The 16,266-nt window shown below is 37.0% G+C and overlaps 1 protein-coding gene across 8 annotated transcripts in view; it reads right to left on the bottom strand.

The window, feature by feature from the left end:
• FBXL13 (F-box and leucine rich repeat protein 13) overlaps positions 1-16,266 on the bottom strand; it is a 97,605-nt gene that overhangs the window by 33,005 nt on the left and 48,334 nt on the right. For all 8 annotated transcript variants that reach the window (XM_065049137.1, XM_065049141.1, XM_065049139.1 and 5 more), the window contains 5 exons: positions 9,586-9,684; positions 8,844-8,961; positions 8,518-8,680; positions 5,468-5,587; positions 4,233-4,359 (listed from right to left, as the gene is read on the bottom strand). In XM_065049137.1, coding sequence (XP_064905209.1) covers positions 4,233-4,359; positions 5,468-5,587; positions 8,518-8,680; positions 8,844-8,961; positions 9,586-9,684 — 627 coding nt within the window. The remainder of the gene's footprint in view (positions 1-4,232; positions 4,360-5,467; positions 5,588-8,517; positions 8,681-8,843; positions 8,962-9,585; positions 9,685-16,266) is intronic.

The following is a 16,266-nucleotide window of genomic DNA, read 5'->3' as shown; positions in this document are numbered from 1 at the left end:
GAGAGCTCTTAGGAGGCATCTCCCACCTTCCATTTCTGAGCCATTTAATATGAAATGGCTCACCTTATCCTTTCAACTCCCAGATTTCTGTTACCCACAGTCAGGCATCTGTTTAATGAACTTACTAGAAGAGAAGAGTGTCACTCCTATCGTGCAGTACATTTTGCTAATAACAATGCATATGTGGCAGAGCACAGTTCAGTTTCAGATAGCAAACACCTTCTCAAAAATCGCTAAGTCCTTAAGCAAAGGTTGCTCTACTATTTCCAGTACCAGAGCTACTATAAAGGTGAGTTGGATCTGTTTCCAGGAACTGGAGAGACATTTTTCTACCACAGTGCAGAAATCCCCTTGTACAACTTCGTGTATAATGCACACCATAAAATTTAATTTCTGTACCTAACATCATTTGCGGTTAGACCAGAACATAATTTATGAAATATAGTTGCCAATGTTTCTTTACACTAAGCCCAGACGACAGAGCTTCCATTGTAACAAAATGTTCTGTAAAAATATTGAGCCAAATTTTCAACATTGCTAAGTGCCTTTAATTCCTACTGATTTGCATTGGGACTCAAGGTGTTCGCACATCTGGCATCAACTACAAGGACTCTCTGTGTTAGTATTTCCTATTTTTAAGCAGAAATAAGTTTTTAAGTCTCCAGGTCAAATTCTAACTTTCTCTATTCTCCCAAGCAAACTGGAATGCTAACACCTGAATTTGAAGACCAGTTTAATACATTTTAACATTTCCTTTTCCCTGCCTTGGGAATGCACGTGATTTGTCACATCCTGTCTTTTGCAAAGGAAATGCTACTAGTTCATTTGCAGTCTGGTTATATCTATTAGACCTGATAATATTTTTTCTTAACCTTTACAAGGCTCTTCCTCAGTCTCTCTGGCCTGATTTTCTAACAGACCAAAATGTGGAGCTGGGCTATGTATTCAACTCACCATAGATTCAGAATCCCACTAAAAATGCACAGAAATTACTCTAGAAAACTGTGGAAAGCCAAAATGCCACTTTCTGGGATGTTGAGGGTTTTTTTCCTATTTAGAAATTTCTTATTAAAATATTTGTAAATATTTATGTTGCAGCTTGGCCTTTGAGACCAGCCAGGATCTGAAGACCATTAAGTACAAACACATAAGACAAGAAGCTGGGCTGCTTATACATCCATATAACCACTGCGCCAGAGTTCCCCATGATTACAAATTATCCTCAACTTTAAAGTGTAACTACACATACCACACGAAAAATCTGTGACTGATTAGCTGACTTGATTCCACAGACAATTCTTGAGGAGGCATTTCAGCCAGGAGAGAGAATGAGGCCCTAGATTATTACGAGAGAGAATTTAACACATGACAGTCATTACAGAAAATGCAGAAGTAAAGAACGTTTCTCTATACACATCACATTTCCTTTTTATCTTTGATATCAGAAGTGAATCAGGGTTCTTGTCATTTTCAAAGTATTTTGCATATTGTTTAGGTTTTAGGTTGTTTTTTTCTCTCTCATTATTACACTGCATATAATTCACCACTGATATGAAGGTCCCTGAGTTGACGTCAGGGCATCTACTGGTTTTGTTGTTGGATCTTCTGTATAACTCAGGAGTCAAATAAGTTTCTTTAAAAATTCCTTTATTCTTTTTAATGCCTTTTCTGTCTAAATCCTGCTTGACTTAAGACACTTCCTTCAACTGTCCTGACACTTCTATATTTAATCTGTTTTTAATGTCCCAAGAAGATGGGTGGGCCAGGCCAGATGCATGAGCAGCTTGTGTCGGAATGAGGACAGCGAGGCAGCTGCTCGCTTGCGAAGCTTCCAACGCTGTATCATATAGACATCAGAAAAACTTCAAGACGTTTTAACAAAAATATGGAGAGTATGAGAATAAATCGTATAAATGAAACTGCTGCTCTAACTCACGGAAGCATTTCCACTGAGTCTGCTGTTATCAAAAAGACAAATAGGTTTTGGTCCTAAATGCGAATGTTTCCAGCTCCGTAATAGAAACTTAAAGACCTTGCGTATATTGTAAATACCTTTAAAATGATATCTAAAATTACTTGTGATGTTATCTATGCATTCATGAACATGTTCGCCATACTTACAATTTAGAACACTATGGTTCCTATTCCAGGGAGTTTAGAAGAGCAAAACATGAGACAAAACAATGAGGGGTGGGGAGGTAGCTAGAAAAAGAAGTTTTCTCAAAGAATTTAAAGCTATTTTTTGCAAAGAACTCAACATCTTTGGTCTGGCATTGTGGTGGTTTTTAAAAAAAAATAATAAATGCTGTCACTAAGTTGCAATTCTTTTCATTTCTAAATCTCTTTTAAGTTGTTTATAACTCTAAGAAACCAGTTTCTAGTACTTCAGACTAAATCAGAACAAATGTCCTTCCCACTATTAAAAAAAGTTGTTGAGACTTAAAAACGTGTGCCTGAGACAAATCTGTGAGAAAATCTGACTCTAATGTGTCTTTTTCCCCATCCTTCCCTTAAGTGTATGTCATCCTTACTGCAGTGAATTCTGCTCTGCAGAACGATTCTGCTGTCGTTTGAAAAACCAGAAAGGAGAATTCTCTTGTGTAGTGCAAATCCATGTAGCACATACTACCTCTTTCATACTGAAGAGCAAGAGAGCAAAAGCAACAGAGATCTGCTGCACAGGCTGTGGGAAAGCATATGAGGTTTGCAATTCTTCTTTACCAGCACAGCGTAATGCAGTTGATTGCTGCACATAAAACATTGCACTCTCTGCTACGTTTTTAAAGCAATACTTACAGAATCTAAATTGAAATAGATCTTTATACAACTTCCCCTAGGTGCTAACAAAACACATGATATAAAGACAAAGAATACAAATAGTAGCTTGTTACAAAGCATACAGCTAGATTTTCTTTTATCAAACAGTGCTTGAAGATTAGAAATTGTATTTGTTATACATGTTTGAATGTTATATATTTCAACATAGCAAACAGCAAGAACCATAACAGTTTTGTAGCTAGTACTAGCAATCAGATCAGAGATTACAAAAAAGATAAATGGTCGGTTTCCAGGTTAATTGATCTGCCTTGTAGGAGAGAGAAAACTGAAAGTCTTAGAAATGCAGAGTAAGCACAAGAGCTTGGCTTATTGCCGGGGTCATGGGTTGGGCTGTGTGAAAGCTGGAGTAAGAAGCAACACAGCGTTTTAGAAGACAGGCTGTGGCAGGCAGAGAGAAGAAAACATCTATGTTGAAACACTGTGGGACTGTAACTCAAGGCCGCATAAATTTCACTCAGATATTATTTTTGTGATATTTTAAATGATCACATTCAATATTCTTGGATTTCCCAAACCTCTTTATTTAGCTTAATTTTGTTTTAATGTTTTCAGGCCTCCATTAAAGATACAGGTATTTAAATTACTTTTTTACATTTTAATTACTTTTGCACAAACTCTGTGCCTTAGCCAAATAAAGTTCTTGGTCAGAATTCCATTTGAACACTGAGTGAATAGTCTCTGCGGCAAGTTTTCTTCACCAGGTTTCTCCCAGATTTTTGTGTTCAGCGACAAGAGTTTGCCCCAAAAGTAGAAGAAGCATCAGGACTGGCTCTGGACCTTGCGCACAAGGCAGGACCTGCGAGGAACACTCATGTGTTGCCTGTGATGCTTAACCTGGCTCCCACACTCACTGTTTTGCTTCCCAGTCTTAGCAATTTGACACATTAAAGACACCTTGTTAGTAATTCTTTCCCTGGCAGCTGTTTTCCAGACCACAGTGTAGAGCCGTGCTTCCGCTACAGATAATGCTCAGGATTTTTCACTGTAAAACCTAGTTCATGAGAAACACAATTTTAAGAAATTTAAATTTTTTAATAAAAATACCAGTTGTTCAGTCTTTCTCAGGCCTAATCACCCTAGAGCAAAAAAAAACTGCTTAATAAACACTCTTCCCAAAGCAGCTTCCCAGCAGCCAAACTTCCTCTTTCTGACCATTTCTGTTTCTCTCTTTCAAATAAAAGAATTGTCCAACTTAAGAATTACCTTTCATTTGTTACTCTCTATACGTGGGCTAATACTATACTATATACATTCTAAAATACATTTTAATGACACTGCGGCTCCACTGCTTCACACCCATGCAATCTTTTAAATGAATGGATTCTTACTGCATTTTTTTCAGAAAGCCTAAATAAATAATAAACACATTCTTCATTCTTTAATCGTATATCTACCATATCTGAGATGCTGGTTCCAGAGACATCAAGGGATATCAACGACGATATATTTCCCAAGGCTTCAATTCCAGCATCAGTGACATTTTCACAGTAACGCAGATTTAGGTAGGTCAATTCGTGACATCTAAATTAAGCAAAAAACCAGAAATGTCAGCTTTCCACTTCTATTATAGAAATGTAGTATATTTTTGTAATAACCCTTGTTAAGTTTTTTTCAGGGGATCTATGAAAATAAGCACTCCAGACTTCTGACGGGTTCCACTCATGCATAAGCATCACAAATATTTCAAACAATGAGCAGCAATCAAATCAAAATGTGGAAATTGAGGAGCTCTATTACATAAAAGTATTTCTTTAATTAGTTTGATGCTTGACTTCTGCCCATCTCCAAATCTCTCCTATCTTGCACAGAACTTCACAGCTTGATGCAAGGACAGAATTCAGGGCTCCACAGCTGTACCCACACCCAGCTACAGCTTTACAAATAATGTTGTACAGTAAATTAAGACATCGGGGGTTCTGCAAATCAGCAGTCACTGACCATACACAGAAAACTGATTTTTGCTGCATAACAAAGCACCATAACCTGTATCTTCCCATAATCAAACCAGAAGATTTAAGAAATCTGACTCCTCCGGCAATTAATTGATGCTCAGAGCCTTAGGGGTAACACTCCACCATTAAATCAGGGAAAGCATTCCCAGCAAGTATGCTACTATTAATTGAAACTACTGTTAGAAAAGCATAAACAGGGCCCTGCTGGGAGAACTCGTAAGGAGTGGAAAGACTGACTCCAGTCTCCTCTGGAGATTTAAAAATTGCCTTTTGATTGCCAATACCAATACTCTTTCTGAAGAACAGGAATTGAAGAGGTTTAGCAATAGCATGCTTTTTGTTTGTGAGTACTTACTGAGTTTACAAAAATGTGACTTATACATACCAATCTTTTAATGCACTTTTATCACTGACAACCATCATTTAAGCACTTTTCCCACCCCTAAAATCAAGAATTCTCAGGTTTCCTTATTTATATTGATGAATTCCTCTCTATATAATGCACCATTTTTAGAGATTCACAATGCCAAAAAGGACTAGTTATTTATCTAGTACAATTTTCTGCATATAATTGCCTGTATAATTTTACCCACTTATTAACATATTAAGAACTTTAACATTAGAAACATACTGCAAGTCTAACCACACTAGAAAAATTTTGTACTGTATTACTGTACCTTTGTGCTATTTCTGTGACAGAAGCATCAGTGACACGAATGCAATTAGTCAAATTCAGCTCTCTTAGCTTAGTTCCTGAAGACCCTTGTACAAATGGCCTTACACCTCCATCACTGATTCTAAAAGAGAAATGCAGGCAATACTTATAATATGTATTTTTCCTACTCCATACATGTCAATATAAAATTTGCATTCAGCAGCCTACACTGTAAATCAGCAGAAATTAATAAAGGTATTTTTTTCAATAGCCTTTTAAACCCAAAAAAGGAGTCAGGATAATCAATGACTCAATTAGAAAGATGCTGTTCTCTGGAACCACTGAAAACCAGAACTTTCTGGAAAAAAGTCTGATGGAGATGATGAGAATTTCTATTAGTTCCAACACTCAGCTGTGATAGCACCCCAAAAGGCAGAGCTTGGAAAACACATCTAGAACGTATCAGAACCTGTTTAGTCATTCCAGAGGAATACTTGTTTTAGTATCTTTGCTGATTTAAGGAACTGAAATAATTTAAATGAAAAATGATGGAGCACAGAAGCAAAAGTCATAGGTGGTATATACATATAGTAGCTGTTCTGTGCACATGTATGAAGTTAACCTGAGTTCTTCCTCAAAGTGTTTCACTTAATCAACTGTGTGGCTCACACACGAACCACCTTTAATATACACAAAGGTTATAAAAATTAAGTTGATAGATAAAAAACCTTTCTGCCAAGTTGAGAGTGTCAGAGAGCTGACTACAACTTGGGTAAGTGTTTCGATACAGTTCATACCTCTGGTACGTTTAACATTACTTGTACCTTAGCTTTTCAATGCATTCCCAGTATATGTTCCATGTTCCCTGATGAATATAAAATGAATCCCAGAATTTTGTTGGAGTGAATCATGTTTTGGCTTGTATGGTTTGTTGCAGCACAAAGAATCACTGCAAGTCCCAAAGTCCTAGAAACATATGGGTAGGAATAGTACTACTAATAAAATGATAACCTGAACAGAGCCCCCATTGTGTGACCACACGCTACAGATGAAGCTATAGTTCATCAAGTGTTAAAGTAATCATGCTGCAATAATTCAGCCACTGTGGTAAATATATTGCTGTTATTTCACAGTGCAGTTGTTTTTCATTTAAGATAGACAAATTTAAGAACTATACTTTCAGAATAATTAACTTACATAAAGTCTGTAAGGAATGCACAGCCTGGCAATACAGTCAACAGATTTATATATATATATATATATATATATATATATATATATATATATATATATTCCATAACCACATTGGGTTTCAGGGCTGAAATAGTGACATTGTAACTTTTGAAATAATTATGCTATAAGTACACATGCTGAGTTTCAATAATCAGCTGATTAACTGTATAAGAACACAGGCCACATGCTGCTTAATCATACATGAAGATAACACACTGACACTGGGAAAATGTGCCAAAGTTATGAGCCATCACATTGCCCGTGTCCATTTTTAGACACCTTTTTACTCACATCTCTATTAATTCTAGTAATCATGATCAGTTCATTTTCTTTCTTCATTTTTCACATATAGTTAAATACTCCCTGTAATTTAAGAATTCTGAATTGTTAGATTTGCTCTTTCTGCTCCTTTCATTTCTCAAAATTTTGCATATGACTAAGTTAGAAAAACTTAAACTCTTAGATTAAGATAAAGTATCCATGGAAAAAAAAGGAAACTGATTAAGAGTACTAAGATGGCCAAGCATTTAAAAAACTGTTTTTAAGATTGTACCATCAGCATGGTGCTTCCCTTTGATTTCTACGAGAAATTCCTAAATGTTCGTAACTCAAATATGAACTTTTATAGCAACACCTTGTCCAAATAAAAGAAACACAAATACTAACAATTCCCCACCTGTAGCTTCATATCTCTTGAGACAAACTCTTTACCAAGTTCAGATGTGCTACAATCTATAACTCAGTTAACGCTGAAACTTTTACAAGTGTCTGCAAAAGCGATAAAGTAAGTACAGAGTTTTACAATAGCTTTACAACTGCTTAGAAAATGTTGTTAAGGTAATTCAGCAGTTCTTTCGCAGCAGAGACCGCGCACACATGTGCAAACGCACTCACAGCCGAGATTTGGCGGACAGACCGGAAAATCCAGCCTTCGAAACGTTAAACCAGAAAATTCAGGCAGCTGTCCCACCTGCCCAGCTGAACCACCAGCCTGATGTCACCGTGTTCCTCCAGCACTTCCCAGCGCATCTACACGCAATGTGATCAGATTTTCATACAGCTTCAACAGGCACAAAAAGTACTTTAGTTACACATTAAAGCAGAATCCCTAAAACTTCACATGACATCAGAAATGTTAAGATAAGCAGCAATTCTGTCTTTGGATTATTTTATAGGTCTGTTGATTTTGAAATGTTTGGAGGTTTTGCCTTCCCTGTTCCTTCCCACCCTTGGCTCCATCACTGTGTCACAGAACAGGGAACCAGCACGTGCCTTTGGAAACCCTTTCATTTGTCTTTGTTTCTACTGATATATGACACACCTGAATTGGAAAACAGTCTTCATATAAAATATACCCTTCCTCTACAAAATAAATTAGAATGTTTTTTGGTAATTGTAAAACAAATTGCAGTTTCATTTATATCATAATATTAGATAGTTATAAAGCATTAATTTAATATTCACAAAATTGAACAATATCCGCATTTTAATATAGTTGTGGCACTGGCGTTGTCTTTGGCTATCATTTTCATCTTCATACCTGCATTCCAGCACTAAAATATGCCATGGCTGTTAAGTAATATTACATCTACAGTTGATATTTTTGCTTGAACTGGAGTAATAATTAATGGATTTTTGAAAACATGATACAGGAACAAAAACCTATTTTTAAAAATATTAAGATACATGTATTAAGATTCTAATAATTTATTTTTAAAACTGAAAGACGTCCTAATAGGACTTATTACAAGTCCTATTAACCTTAATAACCTTAATAGTAATTAACATTAGTAAAATCCCTTTACAATGGCTTACAGAAATCTGGATGTGATGTAGTACCTTATACAGTCTGCGACGTTCAGTACAAGAATGTGCTTCAATGGTGAAATCATCGAGAGACCGGCGTCTGTAATCTGGTGGCAATCAGCCACGTGAATGTGCCTGATGTACGGGCAGCATTTACTCATCAACTTGAAACTTAAATCAGTAATTTGATTATTCCCTGTTGAAAAATAAAAACATGTAACTTATGCATCTGACATACATTAAGGACCTGATCCAAATACCCACTGGAATCAGGTGAAAGATTCTTATTTATTTCAAACTATCTGGATGAATTTAAAAAAATGCATCATCCTAATAATTTTGTGAATTATTATACTCACCTTCAATGCCGACCTTGACAAGTTTACATTTAGCAAGTGCTTTAAAGGTTGTATCAGAAAGATGTGGAGAGTCAAGAAAGACAACAGACGTTATCTGTCGGCATTTTTCAACCAGAGCCTTCAAAGGGAGAAACGGTGAAATAAAATATTTATACACTTATGCTGTCACATAACAAAAGATCAGCAAATATTCTGTATATAACACCAATGTTACCATTTCAAACAAACAGTTGTAATCCATTTTAACAGTAACTTTTAGACAATGAGTGGTATCTGAACAACTGAAATTCTCCTTATATGTATTATATTTGGGAACACAAGGAAAAGTAGTAACTGGGAGACATGAAATATGGCAGACACCCGAGACAGTGATCTAATTAACAATCACTTTTGAAGAAGCCTGAGCATTCATTTTTGATGGGCAAAAACAGGAACAGAAGGTTTTTATATATATTATATTTGCTTTAAAACTAAAAAAACTGAAAAACTCTCATTTATAAACTGGAAGACCACAATTCAGCCACTCCGGTAGCAAAAGAAGACAACCGAAATTTTCTGAAAGTGACAGCAAGTGAGTAAGTTTCATAAACATAATTAGGTGATAGTTTTTATAAATGTTTTAGGAGGTAAATTTTCCTCCTAAATTGTATCTGCATAACTTTCAATAAAGTCAGTTGAGAGGACAACCCAGTTCCAACATGAGGAAGTTTCTCAAAGCACAGATTTCTTTTCAATTTCTTACTTGAATACATCCATCCGTAAGAGCTGGCATTTTGTTGATCAGCAAATCTTGAATCCTACTGCAGCCATTGGCAATATTTCTGAAGCCATCAACTGAAATCTAAGTAAGAAATAAAATATTTATGTCTTAGCAAGCCTAACAAAAACAACACAGGAAAGGCCTAAGATCTTTTCAATACTTTAAAATCATAGATACCTAGATGCTCACTAAAGTAAGAAATGCATTAGTCCCATTAAAAGAAAAACAGATACATGGGCTACACATATCATTCTGAAAATTTAACAACACAATCAAAAGACATGATCTGTTCCAAAAATGCATTTACTAAGCAAGCAACAGTAAGGTTCAACAATTTCTACGGTCAACACCATTAATGAGAATAGCAATGATTGTCATTGTCACATCCTTGTACCTTTGTTTTCCCAGCCTTAGGAGTCATTCCCACATGGCAGATGCTCACATCTAGTTTGAAGCAAGGTTTGAATGTGGTAAAATATCTTCACTGGTTTTTCCAGATCCATAGTAAAATGTGTGTTAAATTCAGATGGGATACAAGGCAAGGTCCTGTGCAATCACACTAACATGGAGCTCGTTTACAGAATCCTTCCTGTAGGACCACATCACCAACTCTGCACACTCCAAGAGAGCAACAGTCAGTGAAAATGTGAATGGACAGATGGATCTGTCGATTCCGTTTATTCCCTTTATCACTCCAGGCAGTGACTTCAGGGAATGACTCCAGGGAGTCAATTCTTCAGCTTCCCAAATCCAATAGATGTCAGTTCACTCTTTAGCACACAAAGTAGTTCCTTTAACATATAAATGCTATGTAAAGTATGGGACAGTTTCCTTTTAGCCTCATGTTCTACAGACAGCATGCATGTGAACCATTCCTCCACAAGAAATAGTCTCTCCTGATATTCACGTACAAAGACCTCACTATTTGCCAGGGTTTTGAAGTTGTATAATATAATAATCTTTTACAGCTCGGACTACAGCTGTGCCCTGCACCAGGAATTCATTTGCAAAACATCCACCAAAATAAAGCAGTCTGGCATGTTCTCCTGGGTGCCAAATAAGGCCTGAGGAGACAAGAATCCAAAGGAGGAAACTGCAAAGATAAAGTCTGCGAGGAGGGATTCTTGCTGCGCCCCACCTCTCCAGCTGCTGCAGAAGCCTGATGTGCTTAGTTCCATTGCTTAAGGGGAGCAGCAGCGCAAAGCACGAGCTTTGCTTAGGGTACATGTGTTGTCTGACAGTGGACACAGTTAGCAGACAGGAGACAGCCACAGAAAAGCCAGGCAGAAGCTAAGCAGCAGCTCATCACCCACCACACGTCAGGATGGTAGCAGTGCCCCAGAAGATGCTTCCAGTTCTTGCCCTTCCAGCCTCCAGCCTTTGTAGCACAGTTGACTCTTCCCCACAAATACTCATCACTGCACCTAAGAGCCAAGGCTGCTTTCCTTCCCTCTAGCACTGAGGGAGGGGTTAACACACTGGGTTTCTGGCTCCTCTTCTTTTTGCAAACCTAACGTTTGGGTTCTTTTTGTGTGTGAGATTTTTTTTTTCATGAACTGAGTATCTGACTTCATAATCAAGGCAGACTGCCTTTTCTGGCATAATGCCCCATCTTTTAACTTATGACCAGGTTGGCTTGCTCTTTATTTTCAGGCTGGAGTGGCCTTTTATAAGTTTTTAAAAAATATTTTGACGTTAAATGTCTTCCTTTCTAAGGGATTGTGGCACTCTGCACCTTTTACCTTGTGCAGGGGGTTGTCGGCACTAGAGGGGAACTCGTTACGTGTCTGTGAAATGTGTTCTTAGGCTTAAAGTGTTTGTGCAGGTCTCACGTCCAGACAGACAGAATATGGTGTGGCTCATGACACACACCAGCACTGTGCATGCAAATAGTCTGATGAGTTTTGAGCTCAGAACAAGTGTAGCATGAATGTTTTTCCTCCAGTGGTGTCTGTAACAGCCTCCAAAATGACAGAGTGCAACCCCTACCATCAAAATAGCTGTAGGAAATATCTTACGGTTAATGCATTCAAGGTCAGGTCTGACATGGTACAGCTGTGTAACCCTGGATCGGGCTATTCTGAAAACAGCTTCATTGTCAGAAAGAACTGAAGAAGGAAAAAGAGAAAATGTTGGGGGGCAAGAGGGAAGGCTGCAGAAAAAGAGTTATACAGAAAGATAACCATCTTGTAACCACATACCGGTCAGAGCATGTGGAGCCTGTTGGTTGCACTCCAGGCTCTCCCAGCTCCTCCAGCTGAGACACGTCTGCCAGACAAAAGGACACCCTGACGTTGGGAATACAGTTGGTGTGGGTAACACATCAGCAAAGATGAGCAGACAGTACTGCAGACCTCACCCATCAGCAGGGACAGGCTGGATTTGCCCACTCCAAACGACTGCAAAACAACTAGTACTAGTGTAGGGCTACTATGGCAAAGGCAATTCCTCTTTTCACCTGGTGCTGATCACCAGGAGGTAAAATGTCAGCATGGAAAGATGGGTGCTAGTTCTCAGGAAAGAGTATGAAATTCGGTCGTCCAGATTCTACAGTTTTGTTCTCACTGTTGGTATGTGTAATGTAGGACAACGTAATCCCATCTCTAGTTTCCTCAGCCCAAAACCTCCAGTCTGTATGAAAGGGATTAGTTTAAATTGTGAACATCATGCAAGCAGCTGCCTGAGGGAGGTATTGAGAAATCTCCATCCTCTGCTGGTCAAGAAGCACTAATTGCTGTAACATGACACGACCAATTCAAGTAAGAGTTTACCTAACCCTGCCACAGGCCTCCTCGTTGTCGGCTCTTACGCAGCACAACAGCAGAAGACAGCACATTTCTACAACATTCACCAAGTAGTTTAATATGTTAAAGTGAAACAAATCACCCCCTAGAAATTTCAGTTTGAGAGGTGAATTTTTGGTAACTGAGTCTTGTTCTTGGTCCATATACTACAAAGAGCAAATAATTCCCAAGAGAGGGCATGTCACATCATACTGTTTGTTGTAATACATGGTAATAACAGTCTGTTACAATCTGAACGTGATGACTTTTCAAAAGAAGACTGAGGTTTTCACTCTTCTGTAAAATCACCCACAGTAAAGCAGTTTGACTATTCTTTAGCTGTTACGACAGTAGGATTTCCCCTTGTAACTGCTGAACAGATTCACTATAATGAGAAAGAATAACTCTGCTCCCAAGGAACAGTCACTCAAAAGCTGAGACAGTGCAGAACATGCCACGTTCAGCTATGCTTATTGTTCAAACTGAAGAGATTTTGTAACACAGTTCAAATACACGACCAGCTGTAACCAGCTACAATTGTCTTCTATGAAGGGACGGGGCTTGGTGGGGCTGCTACCAATTGCTCTTCATAATCAATTACAGAAAGTAGGAATACAAGATTCCTCATGTCTAGATACCCAAAATTCAGATGAAAATACATTTAAATGATGGATCTTAGTTACATTACATTACTTCTCACGTTGCAAATACGAGCCATTTAACTGAGCAGTAAGATAAATAATTGTGAGGCTTACGGGTTGTTCTGATAATTGTAGGAGAAGAATCACAGTTGAGAGGAGTAGGTAGGAAAAATGCTAAATCAAGAAAGTGTCAGTAATATTGATGGTGATATAAAAAATAGACTGCAAATGCTAAAGCCTTTTTTTACTCCACTGAAATTAGGAATATAACTGAGGTGTCTATGTTAGACAATTATGAAACCTGGGATCTCTGGATAGCAAAAAGCAAGAAAGATCCCAAGACATGTCAGAGCTGCAAAAAAGTCTGAATCAACTCTAGAGACCTCTCTTCATCTCTAAATGATATATAGATAAATTACAGTAATTTTCTAGGCACTACCTTTGATTAGACTCCTCAAATTAAGTGAAATTCTCAAAAGGAGAGATAGTAAATAGCAGGTAAGCAGATCAAACTCAACAATGTTGAGGAACAGAAGTAGCATATCTTTCTGGAACTAAGTAATGATTGCATAATGTTAACTGCAGTCTGAAGGACTTTTAATCTCTTTGTCTGGAAAAACACTGTTTGCTTAACATAGTCATTTGATACCACAAATAGCAGGAATTTAGTGTTTTCCTCTATGCAAGCCAAAAGCAATTATACTGAAGCAGCTAATAATACTCCTACAGAGATTGGTTCTTTTATATTTTTTCTTTCTTTTTTTTAATTTTTTTTTCACTTGAACTGTTTTTTGACTTGAAGCTGGATAATAGATCTCAGCCATCAGGTTGAGAAAGTTCCAGGATAAACGTGCATTCAGATAAGATTCAATTCAATTAGTCAACATTCAGATGCTGCTGCAATATCATATGTTTTTGTCTTACTTTCCTTTATTACTAGAACAACACAATCTTAATCTTGAATTTCTTTTCCCTATGGATTATCTATGTAAATTCAGGCACTCTTGAAGATAAGGTGTAGAAATATGAAATTTTGTGCACATTTTAGTACAAAAAAATTGGTTTCTCAACTCATTTGGAGTTCCAGTTTATAACAGATTGCCTCAAGAACAAACAGCTGAGAATCAATGTTAGGATACACATGGAATTTAATACTTCATTCTTTGACCCAGATCAGTAAAATCCTACTTTAATATCCTTCTTCAAACCTTTTGTGAGGGAAGATGTTTTGAAAGATATGATGAGTCTTAGATATCATAAAAGTCGGCAAAACAGACTTTTCCTGCATGACTCAGTAAGATAATTTTATAAATGCATTATTTTTTCTGCATGTGCAGGATCAGAAGTCAATGCAATGATCATACATAAAATACAATTCCTTGTCTGTGAGTTTTCAGTCTAACACGTAAATGACTGAACTGGGTTTTTTTTTTCTTAACCGTATGCTTGTATACTGTGATCTGAAAGTACATTAAAACAAACACGGAACAAACCACAGCTAAAGATTTGTCCCCATAGATTTAGAATATATATGTGGTGAAATGACGAAATGCTTGTAAGAATGTCAAAATTCATTTCATTCCATCTTTTTAGAATTTCTTAATTCCAAATAATAAGAATACACAGAATTTTTATCCAGATTTTGGCTGATTTGCTACACATCCAGTACTGCTTTAAAATTCCTTTTATCTCCTCCCCCAACCAACTGTATTTGCGGAATCCACCCTGCAAGGCAGAACGTTGTCTACAGCACAGAAGGGATTTTGAAGAAATGCTGTTCTATTATTCGAGTATTGTTAATGCACTGAGAGTGCAGAAAGTTGAAAATCAGTGTTCAGGATTGAAGAAGTACTCTTGTGGGGCACAAAGGGCCATCTTGTTTTTATTCTGTGTCTGTCAAGAATGATAAAGCTATTTGTGACATCCTTTCACAAGTTGGGCACATTACATGGATGGCTTGCCTCCACATGTTATTTTTCTTCTAGTTTTCCACTGTCTCAAAAAAGCTTATATTATCATACCCCTGAATTAGCATATTTCTAAAAATATAGAATAGTGCATGTGTAACTTCTAATAAAGTGCCCTTCAGTTACATGAATTTGTACTGAGGAAATGTAAACTAGTCCTCAATAAATAATAGTTCAATAAATAAAGAATATGGCTCAGATTTTCTCCCCAAATAATGGTTCCATTTTGCTGCTTGATATATGCAGAGAAGCCAGAATTTGCCAGTAGATGCCAAAATGAGAATTCTCCCAATAAAGTCAGAGCAGGAGGAACTCAGATGGTGAAAACTGGTGAAGCCTACAGGTTTGCCAATAGCTTCTCCGACATTCCCACAAACACTGCAGGATGTCAAGAAATGAAAGGGTTACATTTATTTCTCCCAGCAGCTTGTGATGTCTCATCCAGCTGTTGTGAACTACAGCAATTGATAGACTGCTCTAACATACTAAGGGCCAGAACAGTTCCAGTCTGAAAATCACCCATAGATGTTGGCACCAAAAAGAAACAGTCAATCTACTTGAAAATATCCATGTTTCTAATTTAACTGAATGTATCTCTCACTGAACTGTTCTGGTTCTATAACCTCAATCTGTTGGTAAATGGCATGCAATTGCTTTATACCCTTATGTCTTTTCAGTTTTATGTTTAATAGCAGAACATTTTCCACCTGTACCGTTCAGGTTCAGAAGAAGGACAAGGATATCTTATGCTTTTCAGGCAACTCTCCGGGAATATTAATGGTGAAATAGGACACCTTTTTAGCAGGACAATAGAGAATCTCTATATTTTTATGGAAATATCTTGAAACTCATTAATGAAAATATTTACCACCCATGTAATAAAGATACAACATTAATTACTGAGATTTTATGCAAAAGACCCATACATACAATTAATCCAGTATTATTACCATCTATTAATATAATAGTCAAAGGGAAGACTGCCTCGTTTTATGACAACAGACTAGAATATGTGTGCTTAATTCCCAGTTTTCTGCCCAACTATGTTTAAACAAACTGTTTAAATACCTTGGTCTTCAAGTTGCCACTCACAAAATCATTAGCATCATCACCCATTTTACAGATGGGCTTTCTAAGCAGACTTACAAATCCTACAATAGTAATGGCAATATAGGAACTAATGTAAAAAGAACTGTGATGTTAAAATAACGGAAAAAAAAACAGGAAACATGAAAAAAGAGGAAAAAAATATAATCTATTTAATATATATTC

The sequence above is a fragment of the Columba livia genome, chromosome 1 (assembly GCF_036013475.1).
Source record: "Columba livia isolate bColLiv1 breed racing homer chromosome 1, bColLiv1.pat.W.v2, whole genome shotgun sequence".
In the NCBI taxonomy this organism is placed as follows: Eukaryota; Metazoa; Chordata; class Aves; order Columbiformes; family Columbidae; genus Columba; species Columba livia.
This window is presented reverse-complemented; position numbering and strand designations above follow the sequence as displayed.